We start from the raw sequence: 19,489 nt of genomic DNA on the forward strand, positions 1-19,489 counted from the left end.
CGCTCCGCCGACCGCCCCGCCATGTTTTGGCCTCCGAAGCATGGAATCAGGTAAGAATTTATTTCTTGCTCTTGAGACGCTTAAGAACGTACAGTTGTTGTTTTAGAGCTTTTAAGTGATTTCTTCCGTTCGTTGTAGAAATTCAAGTAGTAATTTATAAACAGCGACTGTTTCATCAAGCTCAAAGCTCGTGCGGGTTCGAGGTTTTAAGAACCTTTGCGAAACAAGAAGCATGGCTTTGATATAACTTCTTATTAGAGAGCACTGAATACTTCTAACGAGTCTTTGGGCAAGATTTCTGCATAGCCCTATACATTGAGTAATATGTCCCAGAGATTTCAATCCCTTTTGAAGGAAAATAGTTAGTATTTTTTAGCCCGGCCGAAGGCGCTCACACGAGCTCCTAAGGCGCCAGCCTATAGGGAGATCTGGGGGTATGCGCCCCCCCCCCCCCCCCCCAGGAAATTTTGCAAATTTAGCACGATGATCCGTTGCTAGGACAATTTCTTCCACTTTTGCAAGCTCGCAAAAGTCAACAGTGTTTACCATCGTAATATACAGTAACAACAAATATGGTGTCCAAAGCAAGCAAGGAAGAAGGACATTTCACACTTGATTTAAGAGGAGTGTCGACCGAAGCAGAGAGAGGATCCGCATTTTGGAATAGTTCTTTAGTAGAAGTGAAGTTTTCAGTCAAATGCAGTTGGATTAAGTCCATTCGGAAAGCAAAACATAGACCAAATTATGGAATGACCAACATGGATGGCCTCCTGGAAGAAGTGGTCAGCAACAAGTTGGAGTTTTGTGGTCCTCTGATGGATTCTTTTATAAAGAAGAGCAGCAAAAGCATTCTGTCAGAGCTCAACCGGTCAAAGGCAACTGGGTTGGCCAGTCTATCGACATGTTCTCACTCTTGCAAGGGGATACTCCGCGAATATTGAATCAAGCCATCATGGTGTAGAACATTCCATAGTGTTTGAGAAGAAAGACGCTCTTCTGAAATTGTTTTCTCTATGTAGATTTTCAGGAGAGAATTTTATTGCGTTCAGACATTTTTTGAAAAGGTGCCCTCTAAGTTTGGTAAAAAAATGGCCTACATGTTTTATAGGAGGTCAGTTTTTGTGGTACGACTAACAAAACCCCATTTCTTATGAACTACTCAATGAAGACTGAAAGGGTAACAGTGACATTTTATGTCCAGAGATATACAAAGGATGACTTTCTTGTTGATGTCAGCCTACAGGCGTTAATGAATAGCTGAATGGAGGGCTAGCTGAAAAACATTTTTCAGTTTTCATAAAAAATAAGACAAACAATGATAGACTTGAAACATGTGATTTATTCAATACTGTCACGCATACACTTGGAAAAAAGAATTATTTTGACGCTTATGTTGTACTGTTGTTCATGTAATTGGGAATCTAGATGAAAGAATATGTTATGTTTAGGGCTTTTATATTCCATAAGTAAATGAATGTTTGAAGAGAAAAGTAACATGTTATCCAATGTACCCTTTGCATACCAACATGTAAACATTTCTAGACTCTGTTCAGTACATAAATTATAAGCTGTACAACAGAGCATGTCACAAGCAACTTGACACCACATTATGGCACATATTGCTCTTCGATAGGTGGCTTGGCCACATCTTTTTTTTTAACAACAACAACGACAACAACAACAACAATTTATTTTATAAATTCATCTGCATAGATCTAGTGAAATAATATAACAGGCAACTTAATTTCAGGCTCAAATTCCTCCCAAAAAATAAGTTAGAACCTCCAGCCTCAGCCCACTGCAGTCACTAAATGATCTTCCACGCTCATAACACTTGACAACATCCTTACAGTTTGGAGGAAGACGTGACTCGTAATGAGATAAATTAGCAGAGGGAGCTGGTTGATGCTTTGGCAAATAAAATGCTCGTTAGTACATGTCAACTGCCACCCCTTGCCCACTGTGGTTGAGCGAGATCTGTTGGTTAAATTCAGATCCTGCTTCACACCTGAATGTTTGGATTCTTTTGCCTGAAGGGAAATAATACCAAAAACTACCTTGTATTTATTGTATAGTAACTCTGCGTGATAAGGTATGGCAGAGCCAATGCTCCATGTCAAATTCACATCTTCATGAAAATAAAAAAGGGCAAGGAGGTTAAAGTAAATGGTACAGGTTGCCCGGCATTGGCTAACCTCAGCTGAACTTGTGTCCACCTTGTCAAAAAGAGTTGCAGCATCCCTGAGATACTTGGCCACCTTTCTTAAAACAAGAGTTTTTTGATTTTTTGTGGTTGAGTCTCACCTTCCATTTTAAGGGCATCAATGAATGTAAAGGAAAATCTGGTAAGAGAAATGGCCTGCTCACCAATAAGCCTTGTGGATATGTGGTTGCCCTTTTTTCCTTGTCATTATAGTGTTCCCTTATCCTCTTAGCTAAGAATGCTAATTGACATCCTGTCTTTCCTGAATTACTTTCTACACTATAGCTTGCTGTGGCTCTAGCTATAGCTTCCTGAAATACCTTGTGCTGTTTTTGAAGTAGCTCTGACTGCCTACATGTAGCTCTACTCCCTGCACTCTCAAGGTAAAATGGCGAGGTTGAAGGGGCAGCTGGTCTCACCTGATTACTATCAGTGGCTTGTAAGGGAAGGCTTAAAATTTCCAAAAATTTCTCAATCAACCCTCTTCTCAAGGCTTCCCTGTAAAGGACATTTAGAATATGCTGCCATGCATTTATCTCATTATGCACTGGTTCTGGTCTTTGTCGATCAGCATACTCACCTATTCTTTGGTAGACAATTTGCCTGATGCCATGAATGACAATTCTTTTTCATGTCTTTTTATTTTACTGAGAGAAATGTTCAGTGAACCCATGAATTTCTTCTATATAGCAGCCCGATTTAACTCACCATTTGCCAAACTTTGCCATGATTGGCCTAGTTTCAGGCCAGTTTATATTTAATTTGTGAACTGCAACCCAGCTTTCACATTATTTGAATTATATCTTTTATTGGCCCCTGTTTGTCTCAACGGTTGCTTCGTGGTATACTGGATAAACCTCCGCAGAATAATGGTTTTCGGTCACTGCAGAAGATCGTCGCTGGAGCAGGAATCTCCATTTTAAAGATTATTCACTCCAGCTTTTTCCTTTCTTCATTTTACACATTCCCTGTTACTGTATACCTTCAGAGGTGTCTCTCATCTAAGTGATGAAGCGCGTCCAGTTTAAACTGTAGATACCTAAACCCCTCTATCAAATTAAAGCTAAACATCTTCCGTTGACCTTGTTTGCAATTTGAAACGTTGTGGTTGACATGTCGCTTCCTAACGGCCAGCCAGATGTCAGGAAGATGTCAAGAAATTAGGTGGATAAATTTGCTGCAAATGGGAAATTCAAGCATGGAATACAAACAAAGAAAGACAAGAATATTTCTTCGACTATTTACTTCCAAAATGTAGAATACCCTTGTCCTTGTTTTTTCACGTCTGGGAAAGTGCTTGCCAGAGCAGCGATTCAGTCGATGTATGTGCTATGCTCAGTGGGTACCTTTGTAATTGTAGCCATCAAAATTCATGTGTAGTTTAGCTGTAGTTGACCTGTGACCTGTGACCTAAAAAGTCATTACATATGCAAATCCTGAGATGGGGGATAACAATTCCCCCTCACCCCTCTTCGCTGTGCGTGGGAAATAGTGCAAACTAAAAGCTCCGCATGTACAAGCACACATAGACATGAAAAAGAAATAATAATAAAATAAAATAAAAAAATGGGTGGACTCATAAACATTCCCGCTTATAATAATGGGTGGACTCATAAAGATTTCCGCTTTTAAAGATTCCCTTTTTTAAAGATTCCTGCTTTTAAAGATTCCCTGTTCCCATTCTCCGATTCTTCATTCCCTCCACCCTTAAAAGCCTCACCATGAATTGGGGAGAAGGCTGGCCTAACTGCAGAGCTTGTAAATGTTGCGTTTATTGCGACTAAATTAGTGGGAGATACTGATGGTTATAGTTACCGTGTGCGAGAATTTGAAGGGATTTATGTAGTGATGTGGGTCTATAAAGCCCTGCGCTGGGCTTGTACTGGAAACTGGTAAATTTACTTTGAAGTTCTTTTAGATTTCTCAAAAGCTTCTGGCACAGGAAACGCAGGGTATTTATGCAGGCAGCCTGAAATGGTCTGCTGCTAAACACCAATGGCGACCAAGAATCCTTGTAGCGTAGTTTGATGTGAGTATCGCTTTTAATATGGTTACCACTATTCACTTCTGCAATCACAAGTTGGCTCACAGGAGCCTTTGATTATCAGCAGATAGCAGTTACTGATGAACAATGATGTTTACACTGTCGATTTTGCATGAATTGAACATATTTCTGTATGTCGTGGATGCTGCAACTGTGCTGTGGTAAGCCATTATTGTAGAGATGCTGTTCATGTTCATTGTGGAACTTGGACACGGCCCCTGCTGAAATGGATTTCTTGAAGGTGTACTTTGCTGAACTGCAGATGGTTGTACTCCTTCATCTTTGCAGAAAGACACCGTCAAAACGTCGCTGCACTTTCAAAGCTGATTTACTGATCAGATCAGCTTCGCAAGCTCGCTTCCTTGTGGTCGCCAGAAATTTCCACAAATATCTCATACATACATACAATACATACATACTTTATTGGCACTCTCAATGGGCTTTTCAGGTCAATTCACATAGTAGTGATAATAATAATAATAATAATAATAATAATAATAATAATAATGATAATAATAATATTTATATATATATATATATATATAATTGCAGGGCTCAACATTAAAAAAAATTCCAAGGCGCCTTTTGGTGACTATCAAAGAAAAAACAGTCGCCAAATGCAAAAATGCAGTCGCCAGAAAGTACAAGAACAGAAACTCAAATTAGAGCCTCATTTAATTAGTATTGTTGTTCTGCTTCTGGTAGATTGTGGCTGCGGTTATGGAACAGACCAAAATACTCGATATGGAGGGACTTAAAACATGAAAACACGAAAGAAAAAACTCCGGAAGACTTCTGCACAACAATCTTACCTTAAGCACTAAGTGGACAAAGTAATAAGAACATTTCAGGGTTACTTAAGCCAGGGACAAATGCATCTGTCTCATGGCATGCAAAAAATTGTACGATGCGAACACATCAAACATTAATCAAACATGGCAGACCTCCTCTTCTCAATGTAAATCCCCTGGTCATATTTATGCTGTTTTTCGCAGGAAAAATTTATTACTCCAGGGCTGGGATTCTAGGATTTTCTACTTGTTTTGTTTGTTTGTTTTAGTTTTTGACAGGGAATTGACAACACAATCAACAGCTGGTTCACAAGGAAAAAACGAATGCCAGGAGTTCATGGAGGGTGGAAAAAGCCAGTTGCTGCGGAGTAGCACTGTAGTTTGCCTGTTTGCCTGTTTGCCTGGATCTTAATGAAAGTGGCCATTTTCTCTGGTGAATTTTCAAGAAGCTGCCAGACTTGCCTAAGGAAGTTGTGGACATTCCCAGTGTATTTCATGTCAGCTTTCTTGCTGGCATCAACTGTTGCCAAAGCCAGTTGATGACAGACACAATGGAATGTGAGAATGGTGGGAAAATCTCTGCGGAGGACTCCAGCTAGTCCATTCTCCTCACCTGTCATGACTGAGGCTCCATCTGTACAGATGGAGGCAAGCTTGCTGGTATCCAGGTTTTTACCTTCGAGCCCTTGAAGTAAGGCAGCTTTTATGGTTGGAGCATTTGCACTGCAGCTTTTGCCACTTAACAAGTTGGTTGTGAACAGGAATTTGGTGTATTTGGTAGCTTTTTGATCGAGATATTGGATGAAACATATCTGCTCTTGTACAGGTATGTCTGTAAGATCATCCACTAATAGGCCAAAACATCTGACTGCCTGAACTTCTGAAAGAAAGGTCTTGCATACTGCATCTCCTAATGCTAACATCATTTCGTTCTGTACTTTCTGACTCTTATGTTGAAAGTACTTAATCTTGTCACATCCTTGCAATGCCACAAGCTCATTCAGTTGAGCCGCCTTCCTTTTAGAAATTTTCTCTTTCATTAGAAAATAGAGATTGCCGTGACACATTCAATAGTTTTACTTTCAGCAGCTTCTCTTTTTGTGATCTCTTTTTGAAAAATGCTCCCCCTCTGAGTTTGTTCCAGTTCTACAACCTAGCTGTGTGTTTTACTCTTGAGGTGTCCTGACATTGCTGATGTCTTGAATCTTACAGAGGGCTCTGAGGCGAACTTCTCTTTTTATTCTGTGTTGGGTGAGCATTGTGCTTCCAGCACAGGATGTAATGGACTACTTTCCCTTTAACAAACACAGGCCACCAATATCCAATTGCTGCACAGAAACGAAAAATAAGAAGATATGTTGAGGTGAAAGACTTAAAACTCTAAGGTTAACAAAACTGTGATCTTCATGATAGAAGATGTAGGAAATTGTTTCACAAACTTGAAAGTAAAAATTAAAGCAGTGCTATTGAGATGCTGTTTATTATTCACAATAGTTTAATTTGCCGTCATCTCCAAGCTGGTTTCATGGGATTCGATAAAACGGGTTTCTGTCCTAGACTGAAATATGTTATTGAGAAAGCCTCGACAGCAGGTCTTGTGGTTCAAGTTTTGCAAAAACTTGCCTTATATTACAGGCAAGGCACATACACCATACCATATAAGCATTGAATATTCATTAGAACTAAAAACAAATTAGATATTTTACATACCTCGAATAGATGCCAACCGATCACAAACATAGTCGTCATGCGCTAATGCACACAGGAAAAAATTGGCGTCTGCGATAAAAATATCTCGTAATGTTGACAGTTTTCAATGATGTTTTGTTCAGCCCAGTGAGTCTGTACTTTATTGGACAACAATTTATTATGTACATTTTAGTGTTTAAAAAGGCAATCCGTTTCACATTTATTATCAACACTTGTGTTCTTGTCAGCAAGGATGTTTTAGTGATAATAACAGTTGACTTTTCTGTCAAAAAAATAATTGCAGTAGTCAGTTCTTAAAGGTTGGTCTCCTTGGCTTCTCCCCTTTACTCTTGTCACAGGAAAGCCAACGATCTGTTGAGGCTGTAAGGTCAAATTTGACAGCAGGTGGACCCTGTGACGATATGCGTATTAAGTCCTCCAGCATTGATGCTGACAGTGAGGACCGCACGCTGTTCTTGATCCGATTCGGTGCAGATACAGTGTGTTCACATTGGGCTGTCGAAATCGGCAGCACAAGGAGGATTTCCACTAGCTTCAAGATGTCTTTAAAGTTATCTTTATAGGGGACTTTGGTAAGAAAAGTTTGCCACAAGTTGACATAATCCAGCTTCTGGAATTGGCTCTTCACCAGCATTTTCATTAATAGGGAACTTAAGCACCGACGACGAATTGGACGACGACGACGCTTCATACCCGAGAAGGACTGGACCAAGGGTTTCGTTTTCGGCGGGAAAACTGAAAGTTAAGCAGACGACCTTTCGGAGAGTCAACGGCACTTCCACTCACGATAGTTTTGGCTTGTCTATGGCGTTCAAAGACTTTCGCAATTTGCTTGTAATCAGCCACGATGATGGCTTAATTGATGATGAAGAATTTATTATACTTCATGATCTTTATTCTTCGAGAGACCCTGATTTTCCGTACGATGTTTATGCACCTTTTGACCTTGACGAGATCGATGAATCTGAAAGTGTAGCAGAGTTTCGTTTTCGCAAACGAGACGTGCGAGCATTGGCAGAGGTTCTACGGATTCCAGACACCATAATCTGTGAGCAACGCTCCGTTTGTGACGGCATTGAAGGCCTATGCATGCTGCTCAAGCGAATGTCGTACCCTTGTAGGTATGGCGATATGATTCACAGATTTGCTAAACCTGTACCAGTTCTAAGTATGATTACCAACCAAATGCTTGACTACATTTACAATACCCATGGACACAAGGTACTGCACTGGAATCATGAAATTCTTAGTCCTGCAAACCTCCAGACCTACGTTGATGCTATAACAGCTAAGGGAGCTCCCTTGGACAACTGTTTTGGGTTCATAGATGGCACCGTTAGACCCATTTCACGGCCTGGAGAGCACCAACGAATTCTTTACAATGGCCACAAGCGGGTTCACGCCCTTAAGTTTCAAAGCGTGGCTCTACCAAATGGTTTGATAGCAAACTTATATGGTCCAATTGGTAAGTTATAAAATAATTAAGAAGTACAAAATATTGACAGACTGTTCTGGGTAGTGTCTTACAAAGGGTACTTGTTACTTTGTTTATTAAACAACTGTCATGTGGGGTCCTCACTTACCTTTCACTCTTCACCCAGATGTGAGGCAATGCTTTAAGGCATGCTCCTGTTGCTTTTTAAAGTTATTTCCATTAAAAATCTTATGAAGCCTCCCACCTCTAGGGCACAAACATTCCACAAGTCCCCAATACTCCCCTACGTAAGCCCCACGCCCCCCACCCGCACCCTACCCTCAGGAAAGTGGTTGACATTTTCGCTCCCTATGGGTGATAAAATGTGGTGCATGAAGTCACTCTCAAACCCTAATCCTTGTCCAGTTCCTTCCTAACTAAAATATACATGAATGCAGCTCCTATTTATAAATTATTTTATCAATTAGCTGATAATAATGTTTTTTGGTGTGTGTGTTTTAGAAGGAAGGAAGCATGACGCAGGCATGCTAGCTGACTCAGGGCTGCTTCATGACTTGGAGCAGTTTGCGTTTAATCCAGCAGGCCAGCCACTCTGTGTGTACGGTGACCCGGCTTATCCACTAAGGATACACCTTCAAGGCCCTTTCAAGTATGGTGTTCTAACTCCTCAAATGGAGGAATACAATGGCAAAATGAGTGCTGTTAGGAGCTCGGTCGAATGGCTATTTGGTGACATTATTAACTCTTTTAAATTTAACGACTTCAAAAAAAATTTGAAAATCTTTTTAAACAATGTTGGGAAAATGTATGTGGTTTCTGTCATACTTCGAAATGCATTGACATGTTTCTATGGAAACCTGACTTCAACTTATTTTGATCTCAGACCACCAAGACTTGAAGACTATTTTGCTTAGGAGTGAACAGGTTCCAACGACTTGTGGCTTGTAATATCTTATATATGAAAGCTGTGCAGCCAAACGTACATGCAGTTCAGAAAAATGCTTATGAAGTGATGGTTGACTGATTACTAGAGAGTAAAAATAAAACAGAACTGAAAAATCCATTAAAGAATCTTCTTTCTCCTTTTTTACTTAATTAACCCTTTAAGCCCTAACAGTAATCCGTATCAAATTTCTCCTTGTAATATCAATGCTTATTCAACCCCTGAGGTCATGAGAGTTAAGGATCTGATCACCCAAGGTTAATTTTCGTATTTTAATAACTTTTCCCTAGTACTTTTATAAGAAAAGTATGAGGACAAGATAGGAGAATTTGTTCTTTGAAATTAGGGCTCAAAGGGTTAAGGTTAATAACTGAATAAAAAGCACAAACACAACCATTCCAAATATAATAAACACAGTTTATTCATGAAAAACTCAAAACACAACAATCTGCATGCACTAGAGAATTGCAAAATAAGCAATAGGAAGTACGGCTGACATTTGTGTGAAGTTTAGAAGCCATGAAAACATTAAATTCTACACTGGTTACACTACACCGTGCAACAACCATTTTTCTGGTTCAGTTCTATAACAATTCAAATGTAAAATGTAAAACTTAAGAGACACCTCTAGTAACTGGGAGGGTTCATAACAAATTCAACTGCAAATTGCTTTTAAACTGATCTTATGAGAGAGTATTACTCACAGTCTTGAACTAAGCTTAACAAGTTCACTGTTTCTTGTTATTCTCCATGAATGCCATCAGAAGCTTGGTTTGCTGCTGCTGTTGTGCTGCTAGCATTGCTTGCACATTCTGCTGTTGCTGTTGTTGCTGCTGAATTTGAGCCATTAATGCTGAAAACATAGCCTGTTGTTGCTTTTGAGCTTGATCTTGCTTTTCAGCTTGCACAGCAAGTTCTCTCTTCTTGATCTCTAATTCTTCTTTTTTATACTCCCTCTCATTTTCTGATCTCTCTCTCAAGTAATCTATAGCATCAACAGTGCTTCGCCTGATCTTTGGCTTCCTTTGTTTGTTCTCCTGGTCATCACCTGTTCGCTTAACCATTCTCTCCATTGCTTGCTTCCTGACTTGTTCAGCTGTAGCCTTTTCCTTGTCGGCCTTACTCTTCTTTTCACGGTCTTTTGAGTCTAGTTCCCTCTTTGCGTCCTTCTCTCGCTCTAAGATTTCATCTATCAGTTTCTCTAGCTCTGTCTGTTCCACTTCGATACCTGAAGCTCTCTCCTCCATTCTTAATTTTTGTGCATACTTTGTCGACAGCAGTGAAAACCGATCACGCACGGATCTGGCGGTTACTCTGAACTTCGGCTGATGAATACTGTTGAGCTGCTGAGCTAAGGATTCCCAGGCTTGTCCTCTTTCAGGGGTTCTTAGCTTGAATTTGTAGGGTTCGCTCACGAGCACTTCCCTACACATAATAACATCATGATCTGTCGTCCACTGGAAGTACTTGCTTCTAGATGCAATAAAAAACAACAAATAAGTTCCAAGTTGGTCGAAAAATGTATTAAGCTGTCACTGTATCGAAAATAAAAATCTACCAAAATACATAGCTGTTTGTAGCTTACGTTTTCTCGGTTTCTTCCTCTGGCAAAAGGGAGGCGGCCATATTGAGAAGAGTTTCAATAAATACTTGTGAAATATGCCTGCAAAAGAAGCAAAAAAATTCATCCAATGCGATCCACTCGCAATCTAAAACCTTAGCAGGTACCAAGCTTCGTGAAAATAGATCAAAATCCTTTGAACATAGTCCTAACGACGCTACTTCTACTTACGTTTTCAAGAGAACGGCTTTCCTGGAAAAATTCCGTTGTGGACGCAACGTGGACGACGAAATCTCAAACAAAGACATGCGCAGTACGCCCAAATGTGAGAATTCGACTTCCGGCCGTCGTCGTCCTCTCATTTCGTCGTCGGTGCTTAAGTTCCCTATTACCCACTGGTCTTGGACTGCTTCGATGTTACAGCCTGTTTTCTGTAACAGCGGTCGGAACCACTCCACCAGGTGTTGAATTTCCTCTCTTCCAAACTCCACCAGGTCCTTTGGATCACTAGACCAGGCATCAACGTTTAGTATAAGCATGTCATGGACAGCATTTTTGGTATCATAAACAGCCTGCTTCTTGCTCCCATTCAACTCACTGGCATTTATCAAAACATCAAACCTCACAGTCAATCCTTGTTTGCAAAGGTCCACTGCTTTGTCGATCTCTGACCGCAGGCCCTTAGATGTGCCACCCCCGTGCTTCACTTTGCCTTCTAAAGAACCATTCAGAGCTATACCCTGAAAAGTGCTTGAACTCTCCACATTTTTCAGAAACTTCGCCAGGTGTCCATCAGGAACGGGACGACCCTTCAGACTTTCCACTTGTGTAATTGTTTCCTTCAGCAATGAAACACAGGTTGGCAGGATTAGGCCGTTGTGCTGCATTTGAAGGCTTAGCTTGCAGAGAACAAATCTGCCAGGAAATGGCAAAATGCCACAAACTGAGCATCTCTCATTTTGACAGCAATAAATTTGGCTCCCCCTTCAATTTGCGCACTCTTTGAAGTAGTACTTAAATGTTCCATGTGAATTAAGACAGCGGCATACTGCCCGGCTTCATCACCACAACCTTAAGCATTTAATGCGCGGCTTACATGGGGAAGCCAGCAGGTTCCACTGACCTGGGAAAGCTTTAGAATGTTAACAGAGTTCCTCTTTGATGGATCTGAGAGAACGCACACTTTTAGGGCTGTAATGATACGTCTTCCAGATTAAATGCAGAACATTGTAGATACATTCAACTGATTCACAGCTTTTTGTAATTCTTGAAGTGCAAGCTCCAGCCTGTGTGGAAGACAATGAAAGTCAAGAATATAGGGCACCTCTTTCTTGAACAGGACTGATACTTCTCCTTTCTTGCCAAGATTGACAGATGCATCATCTGCCCTAAACGCGACTGCTTTATTTTTTCATGTGCTCAGGCCAGCATTTTGAAATGCAGAATATTTTGTTCTATTTTTTTTAATAATTGTAAACCTTTATTTACTCACCGAAAAAAAGTAACTTACAATAGACAATTACAAAAACTAAATGTAACAAAAAAAATTATAACTGGTGAAGATAACTAAATGAAAAGAAACTATTACACATGATCTACGAATAACAACTATAGACCCATGTTCGGAAAATCCCGGCACTGGTTCGACTCAATAAGAGGACTGTATCTTTCTCCTTTCAACAATTCTTTACATTTCGTTCTCCATCATATACTGTTTACATTTCACAATCTCTAACAACTCCGAACTTTCGCATCAACAGTTACTGATACATGAGCTTCGATTTTACAAATTTATCTTTTCCAATACAATGATAGACTATTTTGACACTTATGTCAATCAAATTACACTATAGATCCATTAAGTTTCAGAATACAAAATCAAGATACAATCTAATGTCAACACGGATTGATTTACAATAATTATTCTTAGACAACCCACACAAGAATAAAAAACAACAACAAACAAAAGAAATTTTGTCACTATTAAATCTTAAAAAACATTCAACAAAAGACAAATCAAAGCAGCTATAAATTCACAGTTACAAGTCAACATTACTTGTAAGATAGCCCATGGCTTGAGAATATAAGATTTCTAGCAAAACACATTGTATTGGCACACCGAACAAGACCAGAAAAAAACACACCAAGGTTTTTTTGGCAGCCAAAGCACCTTTCACTTCATTGACAATGATGGCTAGAAAGGCTGGATTGGGAAAATTTTCTGCAGGCAAAGTTGGGGCTGCAGGCAAACTGGTTGGAGCCGCCAAAGACACCACAGTCGAACTAGACGAGGCATCCGCACCTGCAGACAAGGGAACTCTCAAAGAGTCACTTACAAGAGCAACTGAACGGCTGTTGTTCGTCTGACACGAAGACAACATGGAAATTCAAAAGGCTTGTAAATATAGCAAGCAAAATGACCTTTCTCACAGGCTAGCAATCAAGCAAATGCAAAGCAAACCATGAGGCACCCCCAGCAGGGAGCACAAAGATTGCCCCCGAGCCGCAACAAGAGCCAAGTGCTTACCACCGTTGTGTTGACTTTAACCTTACCTAAATTACATTTAGAAAGCAAACACGAAAAAATAATCTAACCATAATCTGACACATAATGTTGATTTTTATTTTTTTGTCATCATTTACCTAGCATTGCTTCTCTCTGCAAACTCAGAGTCAATAGCGTGGCCTGCTGGGCGTCAAGCACACAAGCTCCCGTCTTTAAGGGCGGTGATACCACAGCAACGGATGCCAAAGCGAAAGTGGCCCAGCAGACACCATAAGTTCTTCTTTGAAAAACAATCGCCCCCAACCCACAGGTACGCCAAGAGGTCTTACTCTTCATACTGCATGTCCATCAAGGAGCCAAGCTGTCTGTCGTAGTCACTCCACTCCTTCATGCTTTCCTCCATTGTGGTGGTAGTCCCATTTTCACAGCCTAGTCTGTCGTGGTGTGCCCAAATCTTTCAGTTGGTCCCTTAACCGCCGTCTCATTTTTTGCAGTTCTCCTACATTGTGCTCTTGGAAGTACCCTTCCGATGGATTAGGCACGCTCAAAGAGGAGGTCAAAGATGATCTCGAAATCGCCTCCACAGCTAAAAACATAGGAATAAAAAATACCAACCAATTATTTTTCAATCATATTTTCATCATGAGTTGAATGTATATCTTGAAATGGAACATTACAAAAATTCTAATCATCCAACCATACCGAATCAGGGTTTGAAATTTATTTCTTTGTCTAGTTATCCCTGGAGTACCTACAAGACATGGTTGGGTTGCTCAGAGAATAAAGGTTTTCCAGGTTAAAAAGAATTGTCAATGAATAAATACTTTGAATCAAATGTCAGTTATCTTTCACGTGACACAGGTTAGCAAAGCTTAATGAATGACCACAGTTCAGTTTTCATGTTTGATCACTGTTTGAGGTACTGTCATACTGCTAATGCATACTGATATGGCCAGGGTTGACTAATTCAGAGGTGATCAAGTTGTTCAGTCATCAAAATTGGGTGGTTGGTGATGGAACCTGTGTCAGTTGGTTTGTATTGTTGGGGTGTAGACCGCAGTTCAGTTTTCATGTTTGATTACTGTTTGAGGTGCTGTCACACTGCGTGATATGGCCAGTGTTGACTAGTGCAGCAGTGATGAAGTTCTTGAGATGTCAACATTGGGTGGTTGGTGGTGGAACTTGTGTCAGTTGGTGTGTAGAACGGAGGCAGTGTTGTCACTGGAAGAGGACGTTTCGTGATCTGAGATGTGGCACCCAATTTCTTGTGTGGTTATTTCTTGTAGCAACCATTTGACTTAGTGCTTGTTGTTGCATATGTAGATATCCAAGGCTAGCTTGGAACAAGTTGTCCACTGGAGTGTCTGTTTCAGCCGATGGGCTGAGGAATGAGTTAATATTCTTCGGGAACTGACAAAGTTTTGTTGAGATTGACGTTGGAATCTGAACTATATATTGTCAGGACCTTTTTGGATTTTTTCCCTTACAAGCAATGCCAGATTGACCCTTCAAGAGAAACATACCTTGGCATGAACTTACCCTTGATATAAAAGTTTATATGGTTCCATTTTTGCAATAATACATTGAGAACTTTCATCTCCACTTGTTTAAATTTCGTCATTTGTTTGCTTTGTCACCTTTCAATGATTTCTCATGGCAGGTTTTTTTGAGGTGATATGTTGCATTTAGTGGCATCAAAGAAGTCGCCCATAGGCGAGCAAATGTCCATATTGTATATTAATATTCCATATTATGTTTTGCCATACTTTTCCCATGTCAAAATTTTCTTGAATGGTACACCTCAACCTCTCCTGTGTAGCAGAACTCTGTAAGCTTCTCAATATCCTTCAGTAGCTTTTCGTTTAACACCACTTCTTCAAGAGCAATATACGAAGGGGTGTCAGGCTTCAACCATTTCTTCTTTCGAGCTGCAGTAGGTGTCAGTCTTGGGTGACAGCACTCGCGAAAGTGATTGTAGCCAGTCCATTTCTGCTTATTGGTGACATGGTGGAGAACTGACTTCCACTTTTCCCGAAGCACATCTGCGTTGCCATCACATGTTGCTGACACCACCAGAGGTGATTTCATATGGACCGTATCCAGGGAAAGAGGTTTTCACAGCCTTTGACTTTTGCTTTTTTGGTAAGGTGTTTTACCACGCACTTAGATAAGTACCATTCATCAAACTGGTGTTTGATGTCTTTGTGTTCTTTACTCATGGCACTGGAATTGACGTGTGGGGATCTGTTGCAATTCTTCTTATTGTGACATCCTCAGCTTGAAGCCCTGTGAGGCAGCACTCAAAGCCTTCTTTCTCCATTGCACAAGATGCCACTTGGGTGCATAAATAACCATGATGCCTTCTGCTGGACCTTGCAGCCGATGATTAAAAACATGGCAGCTCGTAATCTGCTTCCATCAGCTGTTATTTTGTTTAGTGGAGACACCTTTTCACATATATCCCAATCTGCATCCTTTCTAAAATTACATTTTTTTTAGTCACAACGCTTTTTACAACATACAAAACAAGTGCCACTCTCTGCTGGTTGATAAAGCCTGGACTGAGGAGAGATCCCCTGTTTTAGAAGCCATTAAAAGGGAAGGGTCAGTGGATTTAATTGGAGATGGACCTTGTGACAGTCCTGGCCATAATGCCAAACACTGTACATACACTATGATAAATGATGGAGTGAAAGTTACCTATTTTAGTTAAGTACAGGTACCTTATCTTCAGTTACAAGTGATATGGGTGGAATCTTAGTGACACACTTGAATTTGCCCCATTGTTTACACTGTAACCATTGTAAAATGAATTTTTGGAGGATTAGTAGGCGAAGAAATGGGAATAGACCCTTTCAAGGTTAACGCTGCCATTTTGCTGGGGGTGCAAAACACTGGGGTGAGCGCGTGGCCAGAGCATAAAATGCAAATGGCGACATGGTTTAATAATTTGTCATCATGCCAAAACACGCTTGTTGTGCAGTAGGATATGCGATAATGACAAAAGATATCCTGATCTTGATTTTGTTAGATCCCATGTGAAAGATTTCAAATATCACAGGTGGCCAGTTGACCCAAAACTCGCCGAAATATGACGAACACAAGTAGCGAAGACACGAGGTGATGTATTCCATCCCTGGCTTGGTGCTACTCGGACTTTCGTCTGTTCCTATCATTTTCCATTGGGAAGAAGAACTCCTGAAGATCCTAAAACGGATTATCCTTCTATTTTTATGACTGTTTCCAACTATTTGCAAAAATGGTCGCCTCGGAAAAGGAAAGCAAACAAATTGCAAGAAGCAGGCCCTTCAAGATGCTTGTTTCTCAGCTCCAAAGAGTCTGATAAAGATAGTGAGGGAAGCAATGATACTAATACAGAAATAGAAACCAATATGGACTACTCCGTTTCGTTCCCTTGCACTTTAAACAGCAGACAAGAGAAATGGAAGTAATGATTGAACCCTATGATGAAGTAATGGCAGACAGGGGGTTTAAAATCAGAGATGACTTGATGATGCACATGGCAACATTGAGCATTCCACCTAGTTGTGCATCATCTATGCAACTGCTACCACGTGATGTCAGAGAAACATCAAACATAGCAAATGTAAGGATCTATGTGGAGCAAGCAATTGGACGGCTGAAAGTTTTTCTTCTCTTTACAAATGAACTTCCAATTTCCCTGCTCCCCCTGGCTGATGATATTGTTCGTGTCTGCTGTGCCCTGTGTAACTTGGTTCCACCACTCTGTGTTAAATATTTGTTTGTAACTATGCTAGCACAAGTACAAGATACAGCAAACAAGGAGTAACATTTATATATTGTTTGCACATTGCGAAATGATGACGTAATTTATAATAATTATTGATACCAGGTTGTATTTACGTAGAATGAAATTTGCCTTTTTAAGGTAGGGTTTACATTTCGGCGCATGTGCATGAATCTTAATGCTTTTTTCTTGTTCTTATCAACTTTGTGACCTTAAAAATTCCACTCACATGTACTTCAGTAATCTCATTCTATAACGAGTCCAACCAAAACGACTGGTGACCAAAATTCACAGAATTTAGTGTTGACCCGTAGGATGTATTCCAGGGTTGATGTATTTACAGTTATTTGGTTGGGTCATAGCGAGCAAAGGTGAAAAAGTATTTTGATTCATGGACATGTGTAGAACTGTGGGCCCCTCCCCTTAAGTAAGTGGCAGACAAAATCATTGTTTTTTTCATTACATGTCAATTAGCCCTTAATCTCATTTTATAGTAAAAATTTATTGAATTTTGCATGTGTCAACAAGAGTAGAAAGGCTAATTTGCCTGTAAACATTGGCCAACATTTATAAAAAAGGGCTATCATTGAATACTGCAACCAGGTTCTAGTTGGAAAGTTCATTGTCTAAGGAAATAAGCCTGAAAATTAATTAATAATTAATTAATTTAAAAAATTGAAAAATCAATTGACCATAGATTTTGGTGGCCAAAAACCTAACCTACCCAAAGTTCCATGTGACAGATCGGGCAGAATTCCTTGGTTGGGAGAAATAATAGTATATGCAACACTTCTTAATTCATGACTTTAGCCAGCTCATTCTTATTTCTTTTAAGGCTGGTTTCCATATGATCGCAGATCGCAATAAGGTCTGCGATTGTCTGCGATCATATGGAAACATACTTCTGCGATCGCATGATCGCAGACGATCGCAGAAGATAGAACCATGTTCTATCTAAAGGCTAGTTTTCATATGATCGCAGACGATCGTAGATCGCCTATAGCAAACAATCGTAGACGATTGCAAAAAAGGCTGTTTCCATATAATCGCAACGATCGCAGAGCCGACCGTAGCCATGCGGTTTGGTCAGCGGAAATGTCAAATATACACGCGTGTGTAGGCTGAAAAGCAAACAACATCGCGAACGTGGAAGAGCGGAAATTTTGCCGCAAGCAAATTTACTTCTTCTGTTTGTCATGAAGCGAGTTGTCGTCAGCTCCAAAACCGTCGAAAACATCGGTTTTGGATTTGATACGACTGTACCCAGTTCTTATGTTGCGAAATTTGGCCTCCGCTTCCCCGGCCGATAAATTAAACTTCTGCCCGATTTTGTCCCAACAGTTGGCCTTTTTTGTTCTTGTCTTTTAAATCTTTGCTGCTGCGATTGTAAGCACATTCATAACGAGCAGCTTCCTCCATAAATTCCTTGAAATGACACCGAAATGATTGCTGCTACATAGACTGTTCCTACAATCGAACACACGAGCGTTGAATTGTGGGAGAGAACCCGAAATATTATGGGATGCGTTTTGATCGCGGATCGCAAAACTTTGGTTTCCATATGATCGCACAATCGCAATTGATCGCAGGGGATTGCAGACGATCGCAGGAGATAGAACATGGTTCTATCTTCTGTGATCGTCTACAATCACAATCGCAGGATCGCAGACGATCGCAGAAGTATGTTTCCATATGATCGCAGACCTTATTGCTATCTGCGATCCGCGATCATATGGAAACCAGCCTTAATGGAAAGGTTGTGTTGATAACGGCACGGTACGGTTTTCCGATCCAACACACGAATAATTCACGTCCAACTCTTTCTTTTATTTCAAGACGTTCAAAGCTTACACGATCTGCTTTCGTCTCGACGATCTTTGATAAACACGGTTACAAAGTTCTTTTGGTCTCACGTAACAAGTTAATAAGTAAACGAGAGTCACACATTATCTGTCACGCTTACGAAAAACCTGTTAAACATCTTCCCCTCCTGAATTGAAAGGGTTTAACTTGAAATTCGCTTACAAAACAAACAAAATGCAAAACTGTTCTCAGTGTTCACGAAATCAATGTTCATTCATCACAGCTTGCGATCCAGGCGGGAAATTCTTGAAATTGGCCTCGGGAGGACCTTGTCTCCAACTCGTACATCAACAACCTTCACGAGATCATCGCGCCCTGGGTACGTGCATTCGATTCTCCCAACTTTCCATTCTCATCTGGCTGCGTTCGTATCGATGACCATGGCGACATCTCCAACTTTAAGATTTACCGCAGGAAAAAACCACTTGTGCCGGGACCCAATATGTGGGAGGTACTCCTTCATCCATCGCCGCCATACATGCCGGGTCAACTCTTACACTCATCTCCAGCATCTCCGCGGATTGAATGCTGTTGTACCAATGGTCTCTGGGATGAAATCACCGCCCATCTGGCCAATAAGGAAATGATTCGGTGTAAGCACTGGCTCGTCATTGGGGTCCTCGCTCACAGCGGTGAGCGGCCTCGAATTCATCACTTTCAACCC

The 19,489-nt window shown here is 40.5% G+C and overlaps 3 protein-coding genes and 2 pseudogenes across 4 annotated transcripts; 2 read left to right on the top strand and 3 right to left on the bottom strand.

The window, feature by feature from the left end:
- The first annotated feature begins 29 nt into the window (after positions 1–29).
- On the top strand, positions 30–17,792 carry LOC146489390 (uncharacterized). The gene is made up of 3 exons (XM_085108663.1): positions 30–50; positions 13,335–13,503; positions 13,688–17,792. The coding sequence occupies exons 1-3, from the start codon at positions 41–43 to the stop codon at positions 13,842–13,844; spliced, it is 336 nt and encodes a 111-aa protein (XP_084964789.1). The 5' UTR covers positions 30–40; the 3' UTR covers positions 13,845–17,792.
- LOC146489391 (uncharacterized) lies at positions 1,753–4,417 on the bottom strand (annotated as a pseudogene).
- Positions 7,035–13,068, bottom strand: LOC146489392 (zinc finger protein 862-like; annotated as a pseudogene).
- On the top strand, positions 7,394–9,109 carry LOC146489393 (uncharacterized). Its single transcript, XM_085108618.1, has 2 exons — positions 7,394–8,213; positions 8,685–9,109. Exons 1-2 carry the CDS (start codon positions 7,553–7,555, stop codon positions 9,095–9,097), a joined length of 1,074 nt encoding a protein of 357 aa, XP_084964744.1. The 5' UTR covers positions 7,394–7,552; the 3' UTR covers positions 9,098–9,109.
- Positions 9,855–10,942, bottom strand: LOC146489394 (uncharacterized). 2 transcript variants are annotated; one of them, XM_085108642.1, is made up of 2 exons: positions 10,712–10,942; positions 9,855–10,596 (listed from the first exon to the last, which is right to left on the bottom strand). In XM_085108642.1, the coding sequence occupies exons 1-2, from the start codon at positions 10,750–10,752 to the stop codon at positions 9,855–9,857; spliced, it is 783 nt and encodes a 260-aa protein (XP_084964768.1). In that variant the 5' UTR covers positions 10,753–10,942. The 2 variants fall into 2 exon arrangements, with proteins under 2 accessions (XP_084964768.1, XP_084964759.1); XM_085108633.1 differs by having other exon boundaries at positions 9,855–10,599.
- Positions 17,793–19,489: the final 1,697 nt, after the last annotated feature.

Source organism: Pavona decussata, unplaced genomic scaffold, assembly GCF_977016875.1.
Source record: "Pavona decussata unplaced genomic scaffold, jaPavDecu1.1 SCAFFOLD_6, whole genome shotgun sequence".
NCBI classification, from domain to species: domain Eukaryota; kingdom Metazoa; phylum Cnidaria; class Anthozoa; order Scleractinia; family Agariciidae; genus Pavona; species Pavona decussata.

Excerpts from the sequence above, each read along its gene's own strand:
- LOC146489390 (XM_085108663.1), top strand. Across the intron at positions 13,504-13,687 it reads CAATCGCCCCCAACCCACAG|TTCTCCTACATTGTGCTCTT; the intron begins GTACGCCAAGAG and ends CATTTTTTGCAG.
- LOC146489393 (XM_085108618.1), top strand. The coding sequence starts at position 7,553 with ATGGCGTTCAAAGACTTTCGCAATTTGCTTGTAATCAGCCACGATGAT. Across the intron at positions 8,214-8,684 it reads AAACTTATATGGTCCAATTG|AAGGAAGGAAGCATGACGCA; the intron begins GTAAGTTATAAA and ends TGTGTGTTTTAG.
- LOC146489394 (XM_085108633.1), bottom strand. The coding sequence starts at position 10,752 with ATGGCCGCCTCCCTTTTGCCAGAGGAAGAAACCGAGAAAAC. Across the intron at positions 10,600-10,711 it reads GAGGAAGAAACCGAGAAAAC|AAGCAAGTACTTCCAGTGGA; the intron begins GTAAGCTACAAA and ends TATTGCATCTAG.